The 21,150-nt window shown below is 44.5% G+C and overlaps 1 protein-coding gene across 2 annotated transcripts; it reads right to left on the bottom strand.

Moving 5' to 3' along the window:
• Positions 1 to 616: 616 nt before the first annotated feature.
• On the bottom strand, positions 617 to 20,895 carry LOC128323953 (zinc finger BED domain-containing protein 4-like). 2 transcript variants are annotated; one of them, XM_053247967.1, is made up of 3 exons: positions 20,757 to 20,895; positions 8,065 to 8,191; positions 617 to 3,496 (listed from the first exon to the last, which is right to left on the bottom strand). In XM_053247967.1, the coding sequence occupies exon 3, from the start codon at positions 3,234 to 3,236 to the stop codon at positions 945 to 947; it is 2,292 nt and encodes a 763-aa protein (XP_053103942.1). In that variant the 5' UTR covers positions 3,237 to 3,496; positions 8,065 to 8,191; positions 20,757 to 20,895; the 3' UTR covers positions 617 to 944. The 2 variants fall into 2 exon arrangements, with proteins under 2 accessions (XP_053103942.1, XP_053103952.1); XM_053247977.1 differs by lacking the exon at positions 8,065 to 8,191 and having other exon boundaries at positions 20,757 to 20,841.
• Positions 20,896 to 21,150: the final 255 nt, after the last annotated feature.

The raw sequence follows: 21,150 nt of genomic DNA, 5'->3' as shown, positions 1-21,150 counted from the left end.
AGGAAAGTCTTGAGGGTCTTCCTGAAAACAAACAGAGAAGGAGATGCTCTTATTTCAGCAGGGAGCACATTTCAAAGCCCTGGGGCAGCCACCGAGAAAGCCCGGTCCAGAGTCACCACCAGACGAGCTGCTGGCAACTGTAACTGGACGTCTCCAGAAGATCATAAAAGGTGGGAGGGTTCATGACAAAGGAGGTGTTCACTTAAATAGCCTGGACCCAAGCCATTAAGGGCTTTATAGGTAATAATAACCAGCACTTTGTTGATACAGCACTTTGTATTTTAAGTGATACAGGAGGCCCTATTTATTTATGAGGGTTCTGTTCTCACCTAGTCATAAGAGCACACTGGAAACTTATTATTCCCAAGCTAAAGTTAATCTTCCCTTTTTGAGAGTAATTGTGGTGCAGAGGTTACACGGCCGGACTAGGAAGTCCCAGTTTCCAATTCCTGATCAGCCATAAAGCTCACTGTGTGATTGTAGACCAATCAACCCTCCCTCACAGGGTTGTTGTGAGGATATGAGGGCAGAGAAGGAAGAAACCTGCATGCCATGCTAAGTTCCTCACAGAACCAATGGGATATTATCTTATGAATACTCCAGACATGAAAACCTATTAATATTGCAGTAACCTTTATTAAAGTAGACCATATCCATTCCAAACAGTTGATTAAACACAGCACAAGTTTTTCATCTGTCAGTAAACCTTACATCTGCAAAAGGGGGTGTGGTGTGAATCTTAATACAATAACCCAATTCTGTTTCATGCAAAGAATTCTTTAAGAGATGCAGCAATGCAAGATGGCCACAGTTTTTAGCACTATGTGTCGCAAAGTCCCAATAATGCCAGTGTCCAATTGGGTCATGTCCTTCCATGAACCCAACACTTTGTGAATGGTTACAAGTCATCAACTTCTGCAAAGAAGGGTGGCATCTTTTTCTCCTCAGGCCATGGGTTGGCTTCCAGTGTCTGTGCTAGTATTGGAGACCCTGAATCCTGCAGAAATCCAGTCTCTGTTCATAGTGTTGACTGCAATGCTCTCCTGAAATCTTCCAGATATAATAAATTCTTCAATAGCAAATACCTCATCCAAAAAGACCGGGGCAGGAGGGCAGGAGAAATACTGGAATGCCACTGTAGAAAGAGATGGCCACATGTGCTTCCTTGTGTTCCAGTAGACCAAGGGATCCATACGTGAGAGAGCAAGGTCTATGTTGTCCTGCAGGTAGGATTCCAGTTCTTGACTTGCCAGCTCAGTCAAAGAGGAAGTTGTGTAATCACTAGAGAAGTTCAAGTATTCCTTCTCAATCTGTTGCATCAAATGCTTTTTCAATTGCCATCTTTGCAGATGCACATCTCCCTTCAGATATTCGCAGATGTGGTCCCTGAAGTATGGATGAAGCAATGTTGCAGTCTGGTACAGAATGTTTTCTCTTACCACAGCTAGAATACTATGGCCTTCCAGAGATTGCAGCAGCTCAGTTGCAAAGAGAGTAGCAGCAGCAGCAGCATCGGCCTCTTTCTTCAGCTGCTGGAAGCATCCTTTTATCGTGCTCTCAAGCAACCAGAGCTCATGAAGGACTTGGCCTAGGTTAGCATGATCCCTCCTGATTGTAGTGATGGTATCTTCACATGGCTTCAGGAGACAGGCTAGATGATGCAGCAAACTCCATTGCTGACACGTCAGGTTGAGTTCAGGGTTCTCCATTAGATAAGCACTGAATGCATTCTGCCGGGCAAGTAGAAACTGCATGAAGAGAAAGAGGTTATTTGATGGCGTTGGCATCTTCTCTTTTAGAAGTTCCTGGGGGAGACCACACAGCAACTGCATTTCTAGCAGGCGGTCGTGAGCCCCTGGGGATTGCTCAAAATGAATGCTGATTTTGCATAGGGCTTGGAAAAGCTGTCCTATGTGGACGTCTTCATCTTTCACCTTTTCCATCACCCTTTTCAACAGCAGGTATATGCAGTGGACGGGGGGAAAAATGCGTCCCAGACCAGCACCTGCCACAACCATTTCCACTCCCTTTGTGGCTGTAGTCACATACCCCACCTCCAGCTGCAGGGGACGGAGCCATTTGTCCTTCACCTCTCTTAGTTTGTGGGACAGGATTTCAGTCAGGTTACTCTGCTCAACCTCACAAATAGCCTTCACTGCCCGGCACCTGTGCAGAACTCCATCACAGTCCGCAGCCCAGTGTGCTATGATAAACATATAGCCTGTGGTTGGCCCAGTGGCCCTGACATCAATGGTGAAATGGACAACTGGGCAGAGTGACCTTTTCAGGAGTTGCTCAATTGCTCCATTGATTTGGTGTTCCAAGCCTAACTCAGCTGCAGACGCATTTTCACTTGTGGGCAAAATCTGGCCACTTTGGTGTCCAAGGAATGCAGCATTGCTTGCACTTGCAGATGTATAGTGCAGTACTGGGCCTCCGTCCTCCAAGCCTAGCTCAGCTGCAGACACATTTTCACTTGTGGGCAAAATCTGGCCACTTTGGTGTCCAAGGAATGCAGCATTGCTTGCACTTGCAGATGTATAGTGCAGGACTGGGCCTCCGTCCTCCAAGCCTAGCTCAGCTGCAGACGCATTTTCACTTGTGGGCAAAATCTGGCCACTTTGGTGTCCAAGGAATGCAGCATTGCTTGCACTTGCAGATGTATAGTGCAGGACTGGGCCTCTGTCCTCCAAGCCTAGCTCAGCTGCAGACGCATTTTCACTTGTGGGCAAAATCTGGCCACTTTGGTGTCCAAGGAATGCAGCATTGCTTGCACTTGCAGATGTATAGTGCAGTACTGGGCCTCCGTCCTCCAAGCCTAGCTCAGCTGCAGACACATTTTCACTTGTGGGCAAAATCTGGCCACTTTGGTGTCCAAGGAATGCAGCATTGCTTGCACTTGCAGATGTATAGTGCAGGACTGGGCCTCCGTCCTCCAAGCCTAGCTCAGCTGCAGACGCATTTTCACTTGTGGGCAAAATCTGGCCACTTTGGTGTCCAAGGAATGCAGCATTGCTTGCACTTGCAGATGTATAGTGCAGGACTGGGCCTCCGTCCTCCAAGCCTAGCTCAGCTGCAGACGCATTTTCACTTGTGGGCAAAATCTGGCCACTTTGGTGTCCAAGGAATGCAGCATTGCTTGCACTTGCAGATGTATAGTGCAGTACTGGGCATCCGTCACTGCCATGATGACTTTCAGTACTGGAGGCAGAGAGCAATGGAGCTCTGGGATGCATGAGTGGTACAGAGATGGTATTGAATGACTTTCTCTTCGGGTGGAACACTTAGCACAGTAGAGTGCTTGAACTCTGGCAAAGTGGACTCTATGCCCTCTGGCTGCACCTCTAAAGTTGGTGGGACCATGCAACTCCCTTCTGTTTCATACATTCCATAAGCATGGGGGTGATTGCTCCGAAGACGATGCAGTTGTAAGATTCGCAAGTTTCTGATAGGGTTCCTCTTCTAGATCGTTGGTGAAGCATGTAATGGTTGTGAACTGAAAAAACAAAGGTCAAGATAATGCAAGTAGTAACAATTGTATTATTCTTTATACACCCCATCCCCAACCCAATCTGGTGTAGTGCAACATCCACAAGTGCAATCTGTGAACCAGAAAGCCCCTTGGTTCTTATATCTATGAACATATTGTCTGGCTTGCCTTAGGCAGCCTGGGACAGCCAAATATCAAAGGTTTTTTTGACCTCTGAATTTTAGAACCTCTGCCTTCTAGAACAAGTTTAGGTATGCTTCCTCTATTTTCCCTCCAAAAGATTGTTTGCTCCCAGAGCTCATTGCATGCAAACCCTGATCATTGGAATATTTCATAGAAAGCTTATATGCTCTAAGAAGCAAAGCCAAATCTTCAGTTACAGTGTTTCGTTCAAAAAAGTATGCATTCTAAAATAAAAGCCTGTTCTTTCCACAGTAAAATCAGTTCAGTTGATTTTCACACTACTTCTAGGTATGGACCTTAAACCTTCTTTGTTGTTGTTGTTGTTGTTGTTTACAGATAACATGAGCCACTCGGTTAGTAACGGAAGGTCCTGAGGTGGTACAGGTTGGAAGCAGCTCTTGAGAGGACAAGACTCAGAGCAGGGGAGGCAACAAACTGGTTTTCTTTCTTAAGAATGTGGGCAAATAGTAAAAACGAACAAGAAAGCAAAGGGGAAAGCACAATATGAGTTTGTTAGGGCTAACTTTTTCAGGAGTTTGATTTCTGGTTGGTTAGGGATTTGTTTTTGACAGGGCCATTTCAGTTTAGCTAAGGGAGACAGTGGGTGGGGATTAGCTAGAGGCGAGTCACACAGCTTGTGAGAGGGGTCAAATTCCTCAGGAGGTACTGTTTGGTAGCAGCTCTTGAGAAGACTAGGCTCACACCAGGGGAGTTTTGCTACCCAGAGCTTTGCAAATAGGGGTTTGCTAACCGATGAAGGAGTTTTGCATAAAGTTTAGCAGGGAGGCACACATGTGGTACCCTTTATCACAAAAGAGAAACCCAGCATGAGGAGAAGGCAAGTCCTACACCACTACTGTAATTTCCTTGGAGGATAGAGCTCTAAACCTTTAGTTAGCCAACCACCACAGGCAAGACCAAGCTTTCAAGTAAACAAGCTCTATATATTCTAAACAGCAGAATGCTAGCAGGGGGAGTGCTTTCCATTGTATTGCAAAGAGTATTGAATGAATAACTATCAGAACTCAAGAGTTCTGAAGGAACTACAATGTGCAATTGCTGATCTCCTAGCAAAAATATGTAACTTGTTCCTACAGTCAGGCTCTGTACCAGAGGACTAGAAAGTAGATAATGTAACTCCCAATTTTCAAAAGGGGATCCAGGGCGGATCTGGGAAATTACAGGCCAGTTAATTTAACTTCATTGCCAGGGAAATTGATGGAAAGCGTACTTAGGGACAAAGTTGTTAAACACATGGAACAGGCCTTGGTGAAGAAGAACCAGTTTGGGTTCTGCAAGGGCATGTCTTGCCTCACTAACCTTTTGGAGTTATTTGAGACTGTCAACAGGCATGTGGACAAAGTTGAACTGGTTGACATTCTTGGACTTCCAAAAGGGTTTTGACAAAGTTCCTCACCAAAGACTCTTGAGAAAACTTAGCAGTCATGGGATAAAGGGGATAGGTTCGTATGTGGATTGGTAAGTGGTGAAGGAACAGGAAACTGTGGGAATAAATGGGCAGTTTATAGAGTGGTTAGGAAGTGGAGTCCCCCAGGGATCGGTACTGGGAACAGTGCTCTTTAACCTGTTCATAAATGATCTAGAAGCTGGGGTAAGCAGAGAGGTGGCCCAATTTGCAGATATCATTATACTTTTTAGAATTTATTTATACACTGATGGGATCTGAGCTGTCAGTGACTGGCCAGGAGATAGATCTTGGGGTTGTGATGGACAAAGTGTCAACTCAGTGCATGGCAGCATTAAAAAAAAAGGCAAATTCCATTCTATAGATCATTAGGAAGGGGGTTGAAAATAAAAATGCCCTTATACAAATCAATGGTGTGGCCACATTTGGAGTACTATGTACAGTTCTGGTCACCGTATCTTAAGAAGAACGTTGTAGAACTGGGAAAGGTGCAGAAGAGGGCAACCAAGATTATGAGGCAAGGCTCCTGGGGCTCTTTAGTTTGGAAAAGATGTGAATATGGGGAGACATGATAGCTGTGTATAATATTATGCATGGAGGCAAGAGAAGGTTTTCTCCCCACCCCACTCTACGCTAGAAACAAGGGTCATCCCATGAAACTAGTGGCCAGGAAGTTTAAGACTGACAGAAGTACTTTTTTACACAGTGCTTAGTCTATGGAATTCTCTGCCACAGGATGTGGTGATGGCTACTAGCTTGGATGGCTTTAAAAGGGGCTTGGACAAATTCATGGAAGACAATGGCTACTAACATGGCCTAGGCACCTCCAGCCTCAGAGGCAAGATGCCTCTAAATCCTGTAATTTGGGGTAGAAAAGCCACAGCAGGCACATTATTAAAAGTTGTTTATTGCCGCCTGCAGCATTTACGTTGAACCAGCATTTACACTAGAATTCAGCATCCAACTGTAGTAAGAGTTTAAGTATTCAACACAACAGGGAAAAAAATGCATGGTGTCCCCCTGTAACTGTGACATTTATGCCAATGTGGCATTTCTGCAATTTTCCAGCCCTTTTTCCTTACTGCGATGTTTATGCCAATGAGATGTTTATGCCTAAAATTATGTGACCAGTTTCAGGGGAGCAACAGCAAGAGAGAGGATCTATCCTCCCCTCTTGCCTGTAGGCGTCTCAGAGGCATCTGGTTGTGGGAAACAGGATGCTGGACTAGGTAGGCCTAGCAGCCCCCAAATGGGCCCAAACCAGTTTACCAATTCACTTGTGGAATTCTCTACCACAAGATGTGGTGAAGGCCAACACACTGGATGGCTTTAAGAGGGGTTTGGATAACTTCATGGAGAAGAAGTCTACCAACGGCTACTAATCGGAGGGCTATAGGCCACCTCCAGCCTCCAAGGCAGGATGCCTCTGAGTACCAGTTGCAGGGGAGTAACAGCAGGAAGGAGGGCATGCCCTCAACTCCTGCCTGTGGCTTCCAGCGGCATCTGGTGGGCCACTATGCGAAACAGGATGCTGGACTAGATGGGCCTTGGGCCTGATCCTGCAGGGCTGTTCTTATTTTCCTATGTTCAAACAAAACACTCATTTAAAAGCCTGGGTAAAAAGCCAAGATTTTACTTGCTTGCTAAAAAACAAAAAACAAACCCAAACCCTATGACAGTTAGAGGAAAAACATTGCATGGAGGAAGATCTGCTAAGAAAGCTTTATTCCTTGAGGTGGGAAGATGTAGCATTCTCCCACCCCTGTTAACTGAGCAAAGAGACACCTTTTAAAGTGGCGATTCTCTTATATTTAACAGCTGGGGGCAGGAAGCAACTGGCCCTATGCAACTCAAGCACAGTATCCTTCCAGTGGCTGTCACTGGTATCTGGCTTGTGTTCCTTTTTAGGTTGTGAGCCCTTTGGCCTTTATGTATTATTTATTTTTCTATGTAAACCACTTTGAGAAGTTGGGCTGAATAGGAATATATAAATATCCATAGTACTAGTAGCAACAGACAGAGGTGCTCTTACCCCTGGGCTTTGGGGCCAAAGTCCAGGGCCTCCACAGCCCCTGGGCCCCCCTAAATCCTCTTTAGTCTGTCCCAGGTGGTGTGGTCACCCGGCAGAGCAAGATGATGCTTAATTTGCTGGGTAGGGGGCATCCCATGTCCTTTAGGTCCAGGCTGCAAAATTACCTAGGTGCACCTTTGGCAATAGCATGTAACTATATGGTGGAAGTCATCTAACTCCACCATATAGATAAGATATTTCTCCCCACCCCAGGAGTGAAATTCTGAGAGTATTTCTCAACAACCCTGCCATTCTCAAGCCCAAATGTACTCCAAACTCCTTCATAGACAGATCAGTGTGAACTCTTAAAAGCTTCTCCAACTCCAGGCTTCCCAACAACTCACCACAGTAATTCCCCCACTTTTATTATAGTTTCTTTTCCATTCCTCCCCCACCACACACACACCCCATTTCTACCCCTTTGCAGAGAGAGAGATTTTACCTGAATTAATCAGTGGCTGCAGAAGACTATAACTTATCTATCTCATTAAAAGAAAAGGAAAAGGAAAAAAAACTAGGTCCAGAACTCAGCAGATTCCTATAGACTTTTAATAGCTATGTAGAAAAGAGGAAACCAAGGGCACCTTTTAATCACTGTTTGAAGAGGAGACTCTATCACCCTGGATTTTTCCCTCTGGAGCAACTCTAAACCTGGGGAAAAAATACCTGCAACTGAACTCTACAAGTCAGATTGCCTCATTCATCAGGCAGAAGAGGCCTGTTCAACTTTGGCCCTCAGCTGTTATTGGAGAACAGCTCTCATAATCTGCAGCCACAGTGACCAATGGCTAGATATTATGCCAATATCTGCAGAAGGACCAAAGCTGAGCAGCCCTGAGATAGTACCATTGCACATCACTCCTCCAAATTAAAAAGAAAAGAAAAATTACTTACTTGCTCAAAGCAGAACAAGATTCCCCAGACAATGACCTTGTACTCTCTTCTAACAAAAGTGTATCCTTGGTAGAAAGAGCTCTTTTTATAGGGAGTTGAACACTGGCAAAGTTGCAGGGGCCAGCTCCTGACAGAAGACAAAAAGGCAGGTGAACCTAATCCTGTTGAACTGAATGGAGAAGGCAGATCACAGCTGGGACTGTTGCGATTGTTTGCTAATCAGTGCTAAGTAATCAGTTTTACTTAGGTGGAACTAAATGAGTAAGGAAGCACACAGGAGAAACAACTAAGCGGAATTTACTCTGCACACCTAAAAACAACATCAACAACAACAACAACAACAACAACAGTGAGAGAAAGGCCAGGAGGAATATATGGTAGAGAAGTTTATTTTTTAGAATTCCTGACTATCTACTAATTTGTGGTATACACATAAAGCTGCCTTGTACACTGTCAAAATGTTGGTCCAAGTAGATGAGTATTGTCTACTTTGACAGGCAGCCACTCTCCAGGGGTTGTGACATGATCTTTGGCAGCCTGGTTGGTAACTAAAGGGTAGGAAGGAATTGACATGTTTCTGGTCAAAATTGTGCTCACTTCCATTTTGCCCTTCAAGGACCCACACTTTTACTTGGCCTTTGAGGCCCAAATCAAGATGGGGAGGATGAAGTGTTTGGCACTAGAAAAAATACCCCATGTTATGATGGTCCTGTATTGCCTTATGATGGAGCTGAGCTTCACTCCATTATAAGAATTCGCTCCATTATATTGCAGTCCCAGATCCAGAGTAAGGACCTTGAACTACAATATCATTCAACAGGGGAAATCCTAGGTCCCGGTGATGCAATCCAGTGTGAACCTCCCCCACCTGGGGCACTGTATGACCCCTGTGACCCTTTCCATGTGTTCATGTGGTATCATCCTCCTCCTCACCCTCCCCACCCCCACCTTGTGCTTTGTATGCTGGCTGGGGCTTTAATAACAGAACCAGAAGGAACCATATGCTTTAGAAGGCATTTGTGACTCTAGCATCTTCATTCGTTGGAGGGATTCTAGACTGTAGAAAATGCTAAGATATTTAGATTCTCCTAAGTCTATGGTCTCTGACAGAAGAAGTGCAAGCCAGTGACAGGTGGGCACCAGAAAACCTTTCACCCTGAGCTTGGGACAAGGTCAGGATGGTGGTGTCATATCACCTTTACTGGAGTGCCCTATAAAACCGCCTTTGTGTTGAGTCAGGATAAGGTTGATGAAAGGTGCCAGAAAGACACCCCTGCACACACACTTCTGAGCCAATCCTGCAAGCTCTTGATGTAAGCAGCAAACAGGTATGTGACGAGGAGTTTCTCCACCGTAAAGCTGAGATGCTTCATAAGGCAAGACAAGGACAACGCGTCGTGGAGCATCTTTGCTGGTGCCAGGCACTCCGTCCTCCCCCTCTTGAATAGGGCCTCAAAGACCAAGGAAATATGTGGGAGCATGGAGGGCACAACCTCATTACTGATCCTATGGCATGTACGTGGGGGCATCAGCCATAGGTTCTAATTTCTCCACCTTATGGAGTTTGATCCAAAATGCCATCTGCTTTACACTGGTTTTAAATTTGCAGGGTTTGTTTGTTTGTTTTTAACTATCAAAAGTCCATGGTTTGTTAAAAGGAAATTCATCATTACAATACTGGCAATTGGGTATCCTCCCCAAGATCACCTGTAGTGTTAATTCTGAAGAGGCAGGAAAATTGCATTATATTTTATATATTTCTTAAACAGTTATAATATTCTGAATTATACTTAACAATCATCACTGTGATATATTACAATATAAACCACAGTATCTTAGAAGGGGCATAAGGAATGCAGGGAAGAGTAGTTCTTCCCAACACTTTCCCTAAAGAGCTCTATGGGGGAAACATTGGGTGTGTTTTGGTGTTTGTGTGCTGCATATGTATGTAAGACCGGCCCTGCATTAGCAGGCTCAAGGCCTACCTAGTCCAGCATCCTGTTTCATACAGTGGCCCACCAGATGCCTCTGGGGAGCCCACAGGCAAGAGGTGAGGGTGGGTATGCCTTCTCTCTTGCTGTTGCTTGCCTGCAACTGGTATTGGGAGGCATCGTGCCTCTAAGGCTGGAGTTGGTCCAGAGTAGGAATGTGCACAAATTTGTTCACAGGCCCTTTTAATGGCCTCTGAACTGGTCTGAACGACCAGCTGTTTGGCCAGTTGGAAGGTGGGAGGGTATACCTTTAAGACTGGCCATGAGTGCAACAGCATACCTCTCTGCCACCCCTTCTCTGCCATTGTTGGGATCTGGAGATGCTATTGTGGCTGCAGGGGTCTCCTTAAATTCTCCCACCCCTCATAGCCCTCCTCATTTTTATCCCATTATAGGGATCATTGTGGAGACGGTGGCCATTTTGAAAGCTGCTGCACATGCCAATGACCATCTGTGTGGCTGGGTCATGACCCAGGCCACACAGATGGCCATTGGGCATGCACGGTGGCCTCCAAAATGGCCATGGCCACCACCAAGAGGTCCATAACAGTTACCCCTGCTAACTGGGCAAAGAGGCACCTTTTACCATGGTGATTCTCATTATTTAGCAGGGGGAGAGTAATTGGCCCTATCCACCCCCAGCACAGTACTTCCAGTGACTCTTGCTGGTGTGTGTCTTATGTTTCTTTTTAGAATGTGAGCCCTTTGGGGACAGGGAGCCATCTTATTTGTTATTTCTCTTTGTAAACCGCCCTGAGCCATTTTTGGAAGGGCGGTATAGAAATCAAATTATTATTATTATTATTATTATTATTAACAGGCCAAAAATTGCCTGTAATGGCCTCAAAATGACTGGGAGGTGGAGGAGAGAGAGGAACATCAGGAGATCCCTCCCCCTGCAGGTGCAACAGCACCCCCAGAGCCAGGCAATGGCAATAAGTCTACCGTTTTTGTTCTAAAAAAAATTTGCTCCTCTGAGCTAGGCCCGAACCGGTTCGTACTAGAGTTGGACCGGGCCTGACTCTAGTGTGCACGGAACCGGACTGGACCCAGTTCAAGTCTGTTTCTACTCAAAGTGAACCAGTTTGCAGTTTTGTGCATACCCCTGTTCATAATTTTGAGGTCTCACTCCCCATGCTTTTCAATAAGAGAGTTCCCCCTCTTCAATGGAAGAGGTTTCTCTCTCTTTCTAAGGCAGTAATGTATTTTCCCCATTTGCACCTGATTGGCCACTGCCCGAAGCAGGATGCTGGGCCAGATGGCCCCTTGGTCTGATCCAGCATGAGTTTTTATATTCTTAAAGAGGAGGAGGAGTGCACACAAAACATACCCTTTCCCAAGCAGCATTACAAGGGAGTAAGCCTTAATTAATGAGACTTCCTTCCAAACAGAAATGGAAGAATTCTGAAAGGTGGTGTTAGAGGGAGGAAAATGGGGAGATATTTTTTAAGATGTGGCTGGAAATGATTGTGAGGGTTTTTAAAACACTGACATCTTAAATACCGGTTAAAAAAACCCCCCGAACACCTCAACACAGACTGTGCTTATATAAATTTTGAATTATCCATGCAATTGCAAAGGGCACAGTATATTTGAAGTAAGAATGCCAATAGACCATCCTCTCCTACTTTGTAGAGAATAAAACAAGGAAAAGTTAACAACAGGAAGACCTTGTGGGGAGAAATGTATTCAGTGCATGCTCAATGGCACCGTCCTCTGAGGAAGCTTGAGATGTTCTGCTTTCTACACAGTAGGAAATGACATACAGAGCAGCCACTGCCATCCAAACATGCCACCATTTTATTAAAATAATTGAAGAGACAAGGCTAGAAGAGCTGCCATAACCTGCTCCTGAGAAGCCAGCTCCGGCCTGGCAGAACTGTTGAGTAGTCCTTCCCCCACCTTCCCTGGTTTGTTTCAGCCTTATATGTCCTGAGGGAAAGAGAGTTTGAGACCACCATTACTTTAAGTGTCGGCCTAAGGGCTTCTACACTGGGTCTCTCTGTGTGTGGTCAGTGGCACACCTAGGTCCAAAACCAGCCTGGACCTGAAGGGTTTCAGAAGCCCCACCCATCCCTGATTTTTTTAAAAATGTCCCACTGCTGTCGATATTTGCAGATCCCACCACCACTTGCATGGCCAGGGGGCGAGCCGGTCTCCTCCGTGGTGGGGGCTCCCAGACCTTCAAGGGGAACAGCAACCTCTTGGGCCACGCACTCAGGAAATACACAGCTGGGCGACCCACGGATCCCAGCGCGGCCTTAGCAGGCAGAAACAGCAGCCAGAAGAATGTGCTGCATTAGTTCTGGGCAGCATTACTAATCGGACTGGTTTATTGACAAAGTCTCTGATAATTTTATGTTATGGCTTTTTCTTGTCCCTGCATCTTATTTTTATTTTAGTTTAGCAGCGTTACTAATTGGCCTGGCTCGTTGATGATAAAAAGCCCCTTTTTATTTTGTTATTACAATGTTTTAGCTTACTAGTTTTCCTTATTTCCTACTAGACAAAGTTTCCTATACTTACTAACCTGAATACCTTTGCTACTTTTCCGTTATGGTATTTTCTATTTCCAATTCATGCAATTGGCTTCTAAAAGTTATTGTGACATTTTTGGTAGTCCTTTACTTTAAAAAAAAATCAAATTATTTAGAGAAAAACTGCTCTTAATTACAGATTATTTCACTCTGCCACTTTCCTTTATTATTACTATTATTATTTTTCTTCTGTTTTCCCTCAGTTTGCCTTGATGCAATCATTCAATATTTTTTGGTAGATAATATGCTAGATACCTGAATGATATAAAAACCAATGAGATTCAGGGAATAATGAAGGTTTCAGCAGACCCATAACCTCACCTGGGGGGCACTGGGAGCGAGTGGTGGTGTACTGCATATAGGGTGCCAACCACCCCCATGGGTTGCTAACCCATGGGGTGCTGGGTTCTGTTTCTGAGGTGTTCTGAGTGTAGATTCTCTGGTAGCATATGAGATTTTCAACGACAAACCATGAATCCACTCATGCTACCAGAGAATCTGAATCTACACTCAAAACATCTCAGAAACAACAGAACCCAGTACCCCATGGGTTAGTAACCCATGGGGGTGGTTGGCACCCTATGTGCTCTACACCAACACTTGCTCTGGGCCACCCTGGTGCCCCTCAAGTGCAGATATGGGGCAGGAATTATGGAGGTCCATCATTCCCTATGGGGAAGAACTTTACAGACACGCAAACTCCATTACATCTTTAAAAATCAGCCCTCTGCCCAATTCCTTTGAAATAGTTCTGGCACCTTCCTTGCTCCCACTGAGCACTACCACCCACCCTACTCTGCTCTGGGCCACCCCTTTCCCCCCAACATGAAGCTATACTTTTGCTGAAACCTCCATTCTTCCCTATGGGAAAAACTGTATACTTCAAAAATTCACCAAAAACCAGCCCTTTGCCCAATTCCTCTGAAATTTGGGTGGTAGTTTCCACCCATTGGGAACTACCACCCCCACCCACTAGTTTTTCCCTGGGGCAATTTTTTAAAATCCAAAACATTTTCGATTCGGATTTTGCAATTTCGAACAAAGAACAAAATCAGGGTGTTTTGGATTCGGGTCAAAAACAAAACAGGGGAAAAAAATGCATAACTCTACTAGAGAGGGAAGAAATATGCATGCCATGCTCAGCTCCTCACAGAGCCAGTAAGTATGATATCCTCTTATAAATACCCTAGAGATTAACACCTGATGAGATTTTGGTAACTTTTATTTAAATATATCAGATCCATTCAAAGCAGATGATTAAGCAACACACATTTTCATATGTCAATAACCCTTACATCTGCAAATCGTGATGTGGTGTAAATTCCAGTACAATATCTCAATTCCGTTTCATGCAAAGATTTAAAAAGATGCAGCAATGTAAGATAGTCCGAGCTATTAGCACGTGTTGCAAAATCCCAATAATGCCAGTGTCCTATTGTGTCCTGTCCTTCCATGAACTCAAGACATTGTGAATGGTTACCAGACATCAACTTCTTCAAGGAGGGACGGCATCACTTTTCTTCTCAGGCCATGGACTAGCTTCCAGTGTCTGTGCTAGTACTGGGGACACTCATTTCTGCAGCCACCCAATCTCTGTTCAGTCTGTTAAGTGCTAGCCTCTCCTGAAATCTTCCTGGTATCATCAGCTCTTCCATACTAGGTACTTCCTCCAGAAGGACAGGGGTGGGAGGACATGAAAAATAGTGGAGTGCCACTACAGAAAGGCATGGCCAGGTGAGCCGCCGTGAGTTCCAGTAGACCAAGGGATGCAACTGCAAATGGGTAAGGACTATGTTGTCCTGCAGGTAGGATTCCAGTTCTTGATTTGTCACCTCTGTCATAGGGGAAGTTGCAGGATCACCAGAGTAGGTTCTTAAGTATTCCTTCTCAGTCTGCCATAACACCCAATCCTTCAATTCCCACCTTTTTTTCTCCACGTCTCCCCGCAGATATTGACAGATGTGGTCCCTGAAGCATGGATGAAGGAATGTTGCAGTCTCATACAGAATGTTTTCCCTGACTACAGCTACAAAACTATGGCCTTCCAGAGACTGCAGCAGCTCATTGGCAAAGCGAGTAGCAGCAATAGCAGCAACACCTGTTTCTTGCTGCAGTTGCTGGAAGTAGTCTTTGACCTTGCTCTCAAGCAACTGGATATCATGAAGGACTTGGCCTAGGTTAGCATGCTCTTTTTTAATTGTAGTGATGGTCTCTTCAAATGGCTTCAGGAGGCAGGCTAGATGGTGCATCAACCTCCAGTCCAGAGGTGGAACATTAAGGACAGGGTTCTCCTTCAGGTAATCACTGAATGCCTTCTGTCGCTCAAGTAGAAACTCCAAGAAGAGAAAGAGGTTATTTGATGGTGTTGGCATCTTCTCTTGAAGAAGTTCCTGGGGGAGATTACTCAGTGACTGCAATACTCTTAGGCGGTCATGGGCCACTGGGGATTGCTCAAAGTGAATGCTGACTTTGCACAGGGCTTTCCAAAACCATGATGTGAAAAGGTCTGCCTCTTTCACCTTTTCCATCACTCCATTTATCAGCTGGTATAAGCAGTCAATAGGGGAAACAACCCATCCCAGACAATGACCTCCCACTGCCTGTGCCACTGCCATGGTGGGTGTCACCACATACCCCACTTGCAACTGCAGGGGATGGAGCCATTTGTCCCTCACTTCATTTAGTCGGTGGAGTACAATTTGAGTCAAGTTGCTCTGCTCAACCTCACATACAACCATGACCGCCTGCCGCCTGCACAGAATTAAACCATTGTCCACAACCCAGTGTGCTATGAAAAACATATAGCCTGAGGTTGGTCCTGTGCACCGGACATCAATGGTGAAATGGACAACTGGGCAAGTTGACCTATTCAAGTCTTGCTCAATTGCTCTACTGATGTTATGTTCCAAGGCTAGCTCAGCTGCAGCAACATGTTCACATGGGAGCAGATTTTGGCCACTTTGGTGTCCAAGGTGTCCAGTTGCAGATGTATAGTGCAGCATTGGGCCTCTGTCACTGCCATGGCAGCTTGCGGCACTGGAGGCAGGGAGTGATGGAGCTCTGGGATGCATGGGTGATACAGGGATTGCATATGGTGGGTTGAGCGAGCAGAATACGTCTTCCTCAGGGAGAACAGTTAGCACAGCTGAGACGATGAGCTCTGGGATGGAGGATTCCCTGCCCTCTGGCTGCACTTCTGATGATGGTGGAACTGTGTGGCTCTCTTCTCTCTCATAGGCAGCAAGAGCTTGAGGGGATCTCTCCCAAGGGATTCTAGGCACAAGATCTTCTGAATAGGGTGCCTCTTCTGGTCTGTTGCCAAAGCGTCTCATGGTGGTGAGCTGCCAAGGAAGATAAAGAGACCCAGAGTGGTGTAGTGGTTAGAGTGCTGGACTAGGACTGGGGAGACCCGAGTTTAAATCCCCATTCAGCCATGAAACTAGCTGGGTGACTCTGGGCCAGTCACTTCTCTCTCAGCCTAACCTACTTCACAGGGTTGTTGTGAAAGAGAAACTCGGGTATGTAGTACACCGCTCTGGGCTCCTTGGAGGAAGAGCGGGATATAAATGTAATAATAATAATAACCTCAACACCATAGGGGCCACAGAAATCACCATCAGCCAATTACAAAAAGCAGCTTTACTGGGAAAAGCCTATATTCTGCGACAATATCTATAACCATTGACAATAAAATTCTGGCATCCCAGGTCCTTGGGAAAGACTCGATGTCTGGATAAAACAGACCAGTCAATAACACCTGTCTGACTGTGTAAACAAGAAATAACAACAACAACAACATAAACATTCAGATATTTATAAAAAAATCAATGAGCATGTGGAGTACACAGTTAACAATCAATGGCGAGACACTTGGACAGGTTAGCATTAGAAGAGGCATTTTCCAAGGGGACTCACCATCTCCTCTGTTGTTTGTAATCGCCATGACCCCACTTTCACAAATACTAAACGAAACAGGCCTCAGATACCAAACATCTAAAACATCAAGTAAAATCAACCATCTGCTGTACATGGACGATCTGAAGTTGTATGGAAAGTCCCAGTCAGAAATCGAATCACTGCTAAACACTGTCCATATATACAGTAGCGATATAGCAATGGAGTTCGGACTAGACAAGTGTGATGCATTAATAATGAACAGAGGGAAAATAACAAAAACAGAAGGAATAGAACTGCCCAATGGAAGCAAGATCAAGAACCTGGAAGAGAAAGAACATTACAAATACTTGGGCATTCTCCAGTCTGATAACATTGCACACACGGAAGTTAAAAGAAAAATGGGAAGTGAATACATCAGGAGAGTTCGAAAAATCCTAAAGTCCAAACTCAATGGTGGGAACACCATACAAGCCATAAACAGCTGGGCTATACCTGTTATCAGATACACTGCAGGAATAATAGACTGGACCCAGGCAGAGCTAGAGACGCTAGATCGTAAGACCAGGAAAATCATGACCATCAATCATGCTCTGCACCCCCACAGTGATGTAGATAGGCTATATCTCCCTCACAGCTCAGGTGGAAGAGGAATGCTGCAAGTCCATCAAACAGTAGAGGAGGAGGCCTTGAAGAATATATCAAGGACAATGAAGAAGATGCACTTCAAATGGTCAATAATGCAAAACTATTCAACCCCAATGAAACAAAGCAGGCCTACAAGAACGAACAAGTCAAGAACTGAGCAGAAAAATGGAAAAATAAGCCACTGCATGGTCAATATTTGCACAATATAAGTGGAAAATCAGACACCACCAAGACCTGGCAATGGCTTAAGAATGGCAACTTGAAGAAAGAAACAGAGGTTTTAATACTGGCTGCACAAGAACAGGCACTAAGAACAAATGCAATAAGAGCAAAAGTCAAAAAATCAACCACAAACAACAAGTGCCGCCTTTGTAAAGAAGCAGTTGAAACCGTGGACCACCTAATCAGCTGTTGTCAAAAGATCACACAGACTGACTACAAACAAAGGCATGACAAGGTAGCAGGGATGGATGATACACTGGAACATCTGCAAAGAATACAATCTACCTGTAGCCAAAAATTGGAGGGACCATAAAATTGAAAAAGTTGAAGAAAATGAAGATGTAAAAATATTATGGGACTTCCGACTTACAAACAGACAAACATCTGGCTCGCAATACACCAGACATCACTGTAGTCGAGAAGAAAGAAAAACAAGTCAAAATAATCAACATAGCAATACCAGGGGATAGCAGAATAGAAGAAAAAGAAATAGAAAAAATCACCAAATACAAAGATCTACAAATTGAAATGGAAATGCTGTGGCAGAAAAAGACCAAAATCATCCCAGTGGTAATTGGCACCCTGGGTGCAGTTCCAAAAGACTTTGAAGAGTACCTCAACACCATAGGGGCCACAGAAATCACCATCAGCCAATTACAAAAAGCAGCTTTACTGGCAACAGCCTATATTCTGCGACCATATCTATAATAACCAACAGTATTGATGATAAAATTTTGGCATCCCAGGTCCTTGGGAAGGACTCGATGTCTGGATAAAACAAACCAGTCAATAACACCTGTCTGACTGTGTAAAATAATAATTAAAAATAATAATAATAAATAATAAAAAGCCAAGTAGTAACAATAGCATTATTATTTATACATCCATTCCAAGAGCTGGTGTACTGCGATAGGCAGAATTCCAATCTGAATCAGCAAGCCCCTCAGTTCTTATGTCATCCATGACCTAATTACTGGCTTGTCTTGGATAGCCAGCTGTTCTTATTTTAATCTCTGAACTTGACAACCTCCTCCTAGGAAAGGTTTAGGAAAGCTTCCTTGGTTTTCTTTTTGAAAAGTTAGTTTTGTTTTCTCTCTCTCTACATTTGTTGCATGCAACCATTGGTCATCAGAAATTTCATAACAAGTTTGTATGTCCTAAGAAGAAAGGAGAGCTGGTCTTGTGGTAGCAAACATGACTTGTCCCCTTAGCCAAGCAGGGTCCACCCTGGTTGCATATGAATGGGAGACTTGATGTGTGAGCACTGGAAGAGATTCCCCTTAGGAGGCGGAGCCACTCTGAGAAGAGCAGAAGGTTCCAAGTTCTCTCCCTGGCATCTCCAAGATAGGGCTGAGAGAGATTCCTGCCTGCAACCTTGGAGAAACCGCTGCCAGTCTGTGTAGACAATACTGAGCTAGATAGACCAATGGTCTGACTCAGTATATGGCAGCTTCCTATGTTCCTAAGATGCAAAGCCAAATATTCAGTGTTTCATTAAGAGAACATACACATTCTAACATAAAAGCCTGCTCTTTCTAGAGTAAGAGTTTATTGTTCACAAAGTTCAAGGTTCAGACTTCAACGCCTTCTTTCCATTTCTCTCTCTCTCCAACAGCTGCAGATAACAGAGCCACTTGGGTTAGTAACAAAGATCTTAATTGGAAGGTAAAGTAGAGATTTGCTCAGCTGAAGAAGTCTTGTCCTTTTTAACAAGGGCACTAAAAACTGCTCTAAGGCTGAACATTCATAGCACAAAACATGACAATATCCTCTACCTGATGGGCACTACACATACAGAGATGTTGATATTTGGGGACCTTTGCACATTCCCCCATCTACATATGATGGAAGAAAATGCAATTCAGTGAAAGCTTGTCACACAGCATAATGGGTCAATGATTGATGAGCAAATGGTTCAAAGCTTCAAGCACATGTGCAAGAAAACTTCACAGCATGACACAGACCCAAATAACATGATTTTTGTGGAGATTCAAATGGCCTCTGCCCATGTGCAGAGGCCTGAACTGGCCCAGGCTGTCATCTGGGAGGCCAGCGGGGGGCTTGGAGGAGCTAGAACTGTTCAGGGCAGAGCACTCTGTGTTGAAGAGCACACAGAGTCTGTTTGGATTTTCAGTTTCCATTATAGTTCTGATCTGAATTTTAAGGTTTGTTTCTCTTTTGACTGTACTGCCCTAAAGGGTCTTCTCCATCTGGGACCTGTACAAATTTAAATAAGTCTACAGTCACAATATAAAGCCTCCACCCTTCCATGATGATAGAAAACAGGCATTTGATAGGCCAAGCAGGAGATAAGGTATGCCTTGAAGTCCCTCTGAAAGTCAAGGATGGAAGAGATCAGAAGATTCCAACTGCTTTGTGGCAGAGAATTCTGCAGCCTCGGGGCAATTGTCAAGGGCCTGCACCTAGTCCCCAGGGTTTTTTAAATTCTATAATACACAACTGAGGCAGCTCAGAAGTGTTTACTCTGTAGAAACAGCAGCAACAACAGTTTTCTAAATAGAAGCTTTTGATTAATTAAAGAACCTGCAGAAGTCTTCATCTTAGTGGCTTGCATTGCTGGGAAAGAAGCAAAGGAAAAGGGCTGGGCTGTGTGGCTAGACAGGAAAAGGAGAAGCTCTGCATTCTTTACATGAGATTAGGGGGGAAACACATAATGATTAAGGGGGTGGGGGTGCAAACCCCTCCTCTAGCTGTCAGGCAGGCTAGCACCATCCACTTTTTATTGGAGCAGATTCACCCTTCCAAGGGAATATTCTGGAAGGGTAAAATGGAAAGCCCCTTTGAGCAGTCTTAGGCCTTCAAGAGCATGTGACTAGGGGTGTGACACTTTATAATAAGGATTTTTTAATGACTGGATGATCAGGAAGACTATAGTGGTATCAGCCATCACTGCTTCCATTCAAGTAAATCTCTTGCCCAGGAAATACCATGCCATCTGATCCAAGCACTTAAACCTATATCAATTCCCTGACGTATCTAGTTACACTGGTCCCTATCCTTCCTACTTCAAGGTAAGGAACTGCTAGTTGATTCCCAGCCCAAGGCCATTAGTTTCCCCTTTCCTTACAGTGGTTGCTAATCAGACCTCACTCTGAGGCCTGCTGTGGGTCCAGAACTTAATAGCTCTCTCTCTCATATATATATATATCTAGAGAGAGAGAGAGAGAGAGAGAGAGAGAGAGAGAGAGAGAGAGAGCCAAGTTCACATTTTCATTATCACACCACTTTGAAGAGGAGAATCTACCACCCTTTGTTACTACTCTAAACCTGGGGAAAAATATCTAGAACTGGCAGCTCTACAAGTCAAACTACCCCTTACATCAGATTGTACAATTACACATTACTCCTTCAACTTAAAAGGGGGGGGGATGTTACTTACTTGCTCAATAGAGACCCTGTTTCCCCAAACAATTACTTCATATTCACTTGTAACAAAAGGATATCCTGGGTAGATGGGAGGAACTCTTTTTATAGGAAGTTGAAGATTGACAAAGTTTCAGCTCCTGACAGGAGACAAAAAGACAGGTGAACCAAATCCCATTGAACTGAATGGAGAAGGCTGATCACAGCTGGGACTGTTGGAATTGTTTGCTAATAAGTGCTAAGTAATGATTACTTTGGTGCAACTGAGTGAGTAAGGAAGCAGACAGGAGCAAGAACAGTGACACAGTAGAGTAGCAAAGAGGAATTTACTCTGCACAACAAACAAGAACAACAGAAAGAGAGGGAAGGTGAAATATATGGTAGAAGAGTTTAATTTTTTTTAAAGAATT

The sequence above is a fragment of the Hemicordylus capensis genome, chromosome 1, assembly GCF_027244095.1.
Source record: "Hemicordylus capensis ecotype Gifberg chromosome 1, rHemCap1.1.pri, whole genome shotgun sequence".
In the NCBI taxonomy this organism is placed as follows: domain Eukaryota; kingdom Metazoa; phylum Chordata; class Lepidosauria; order Squamata; family Cordylidae; genus Hemicordylus; species Hemicordylus capensis.
The sequence above is the reverse complement of the archived record's forward strand: the minus strand, read 5'-3'. Positions and strand labels throughout refer to the sequence as shown.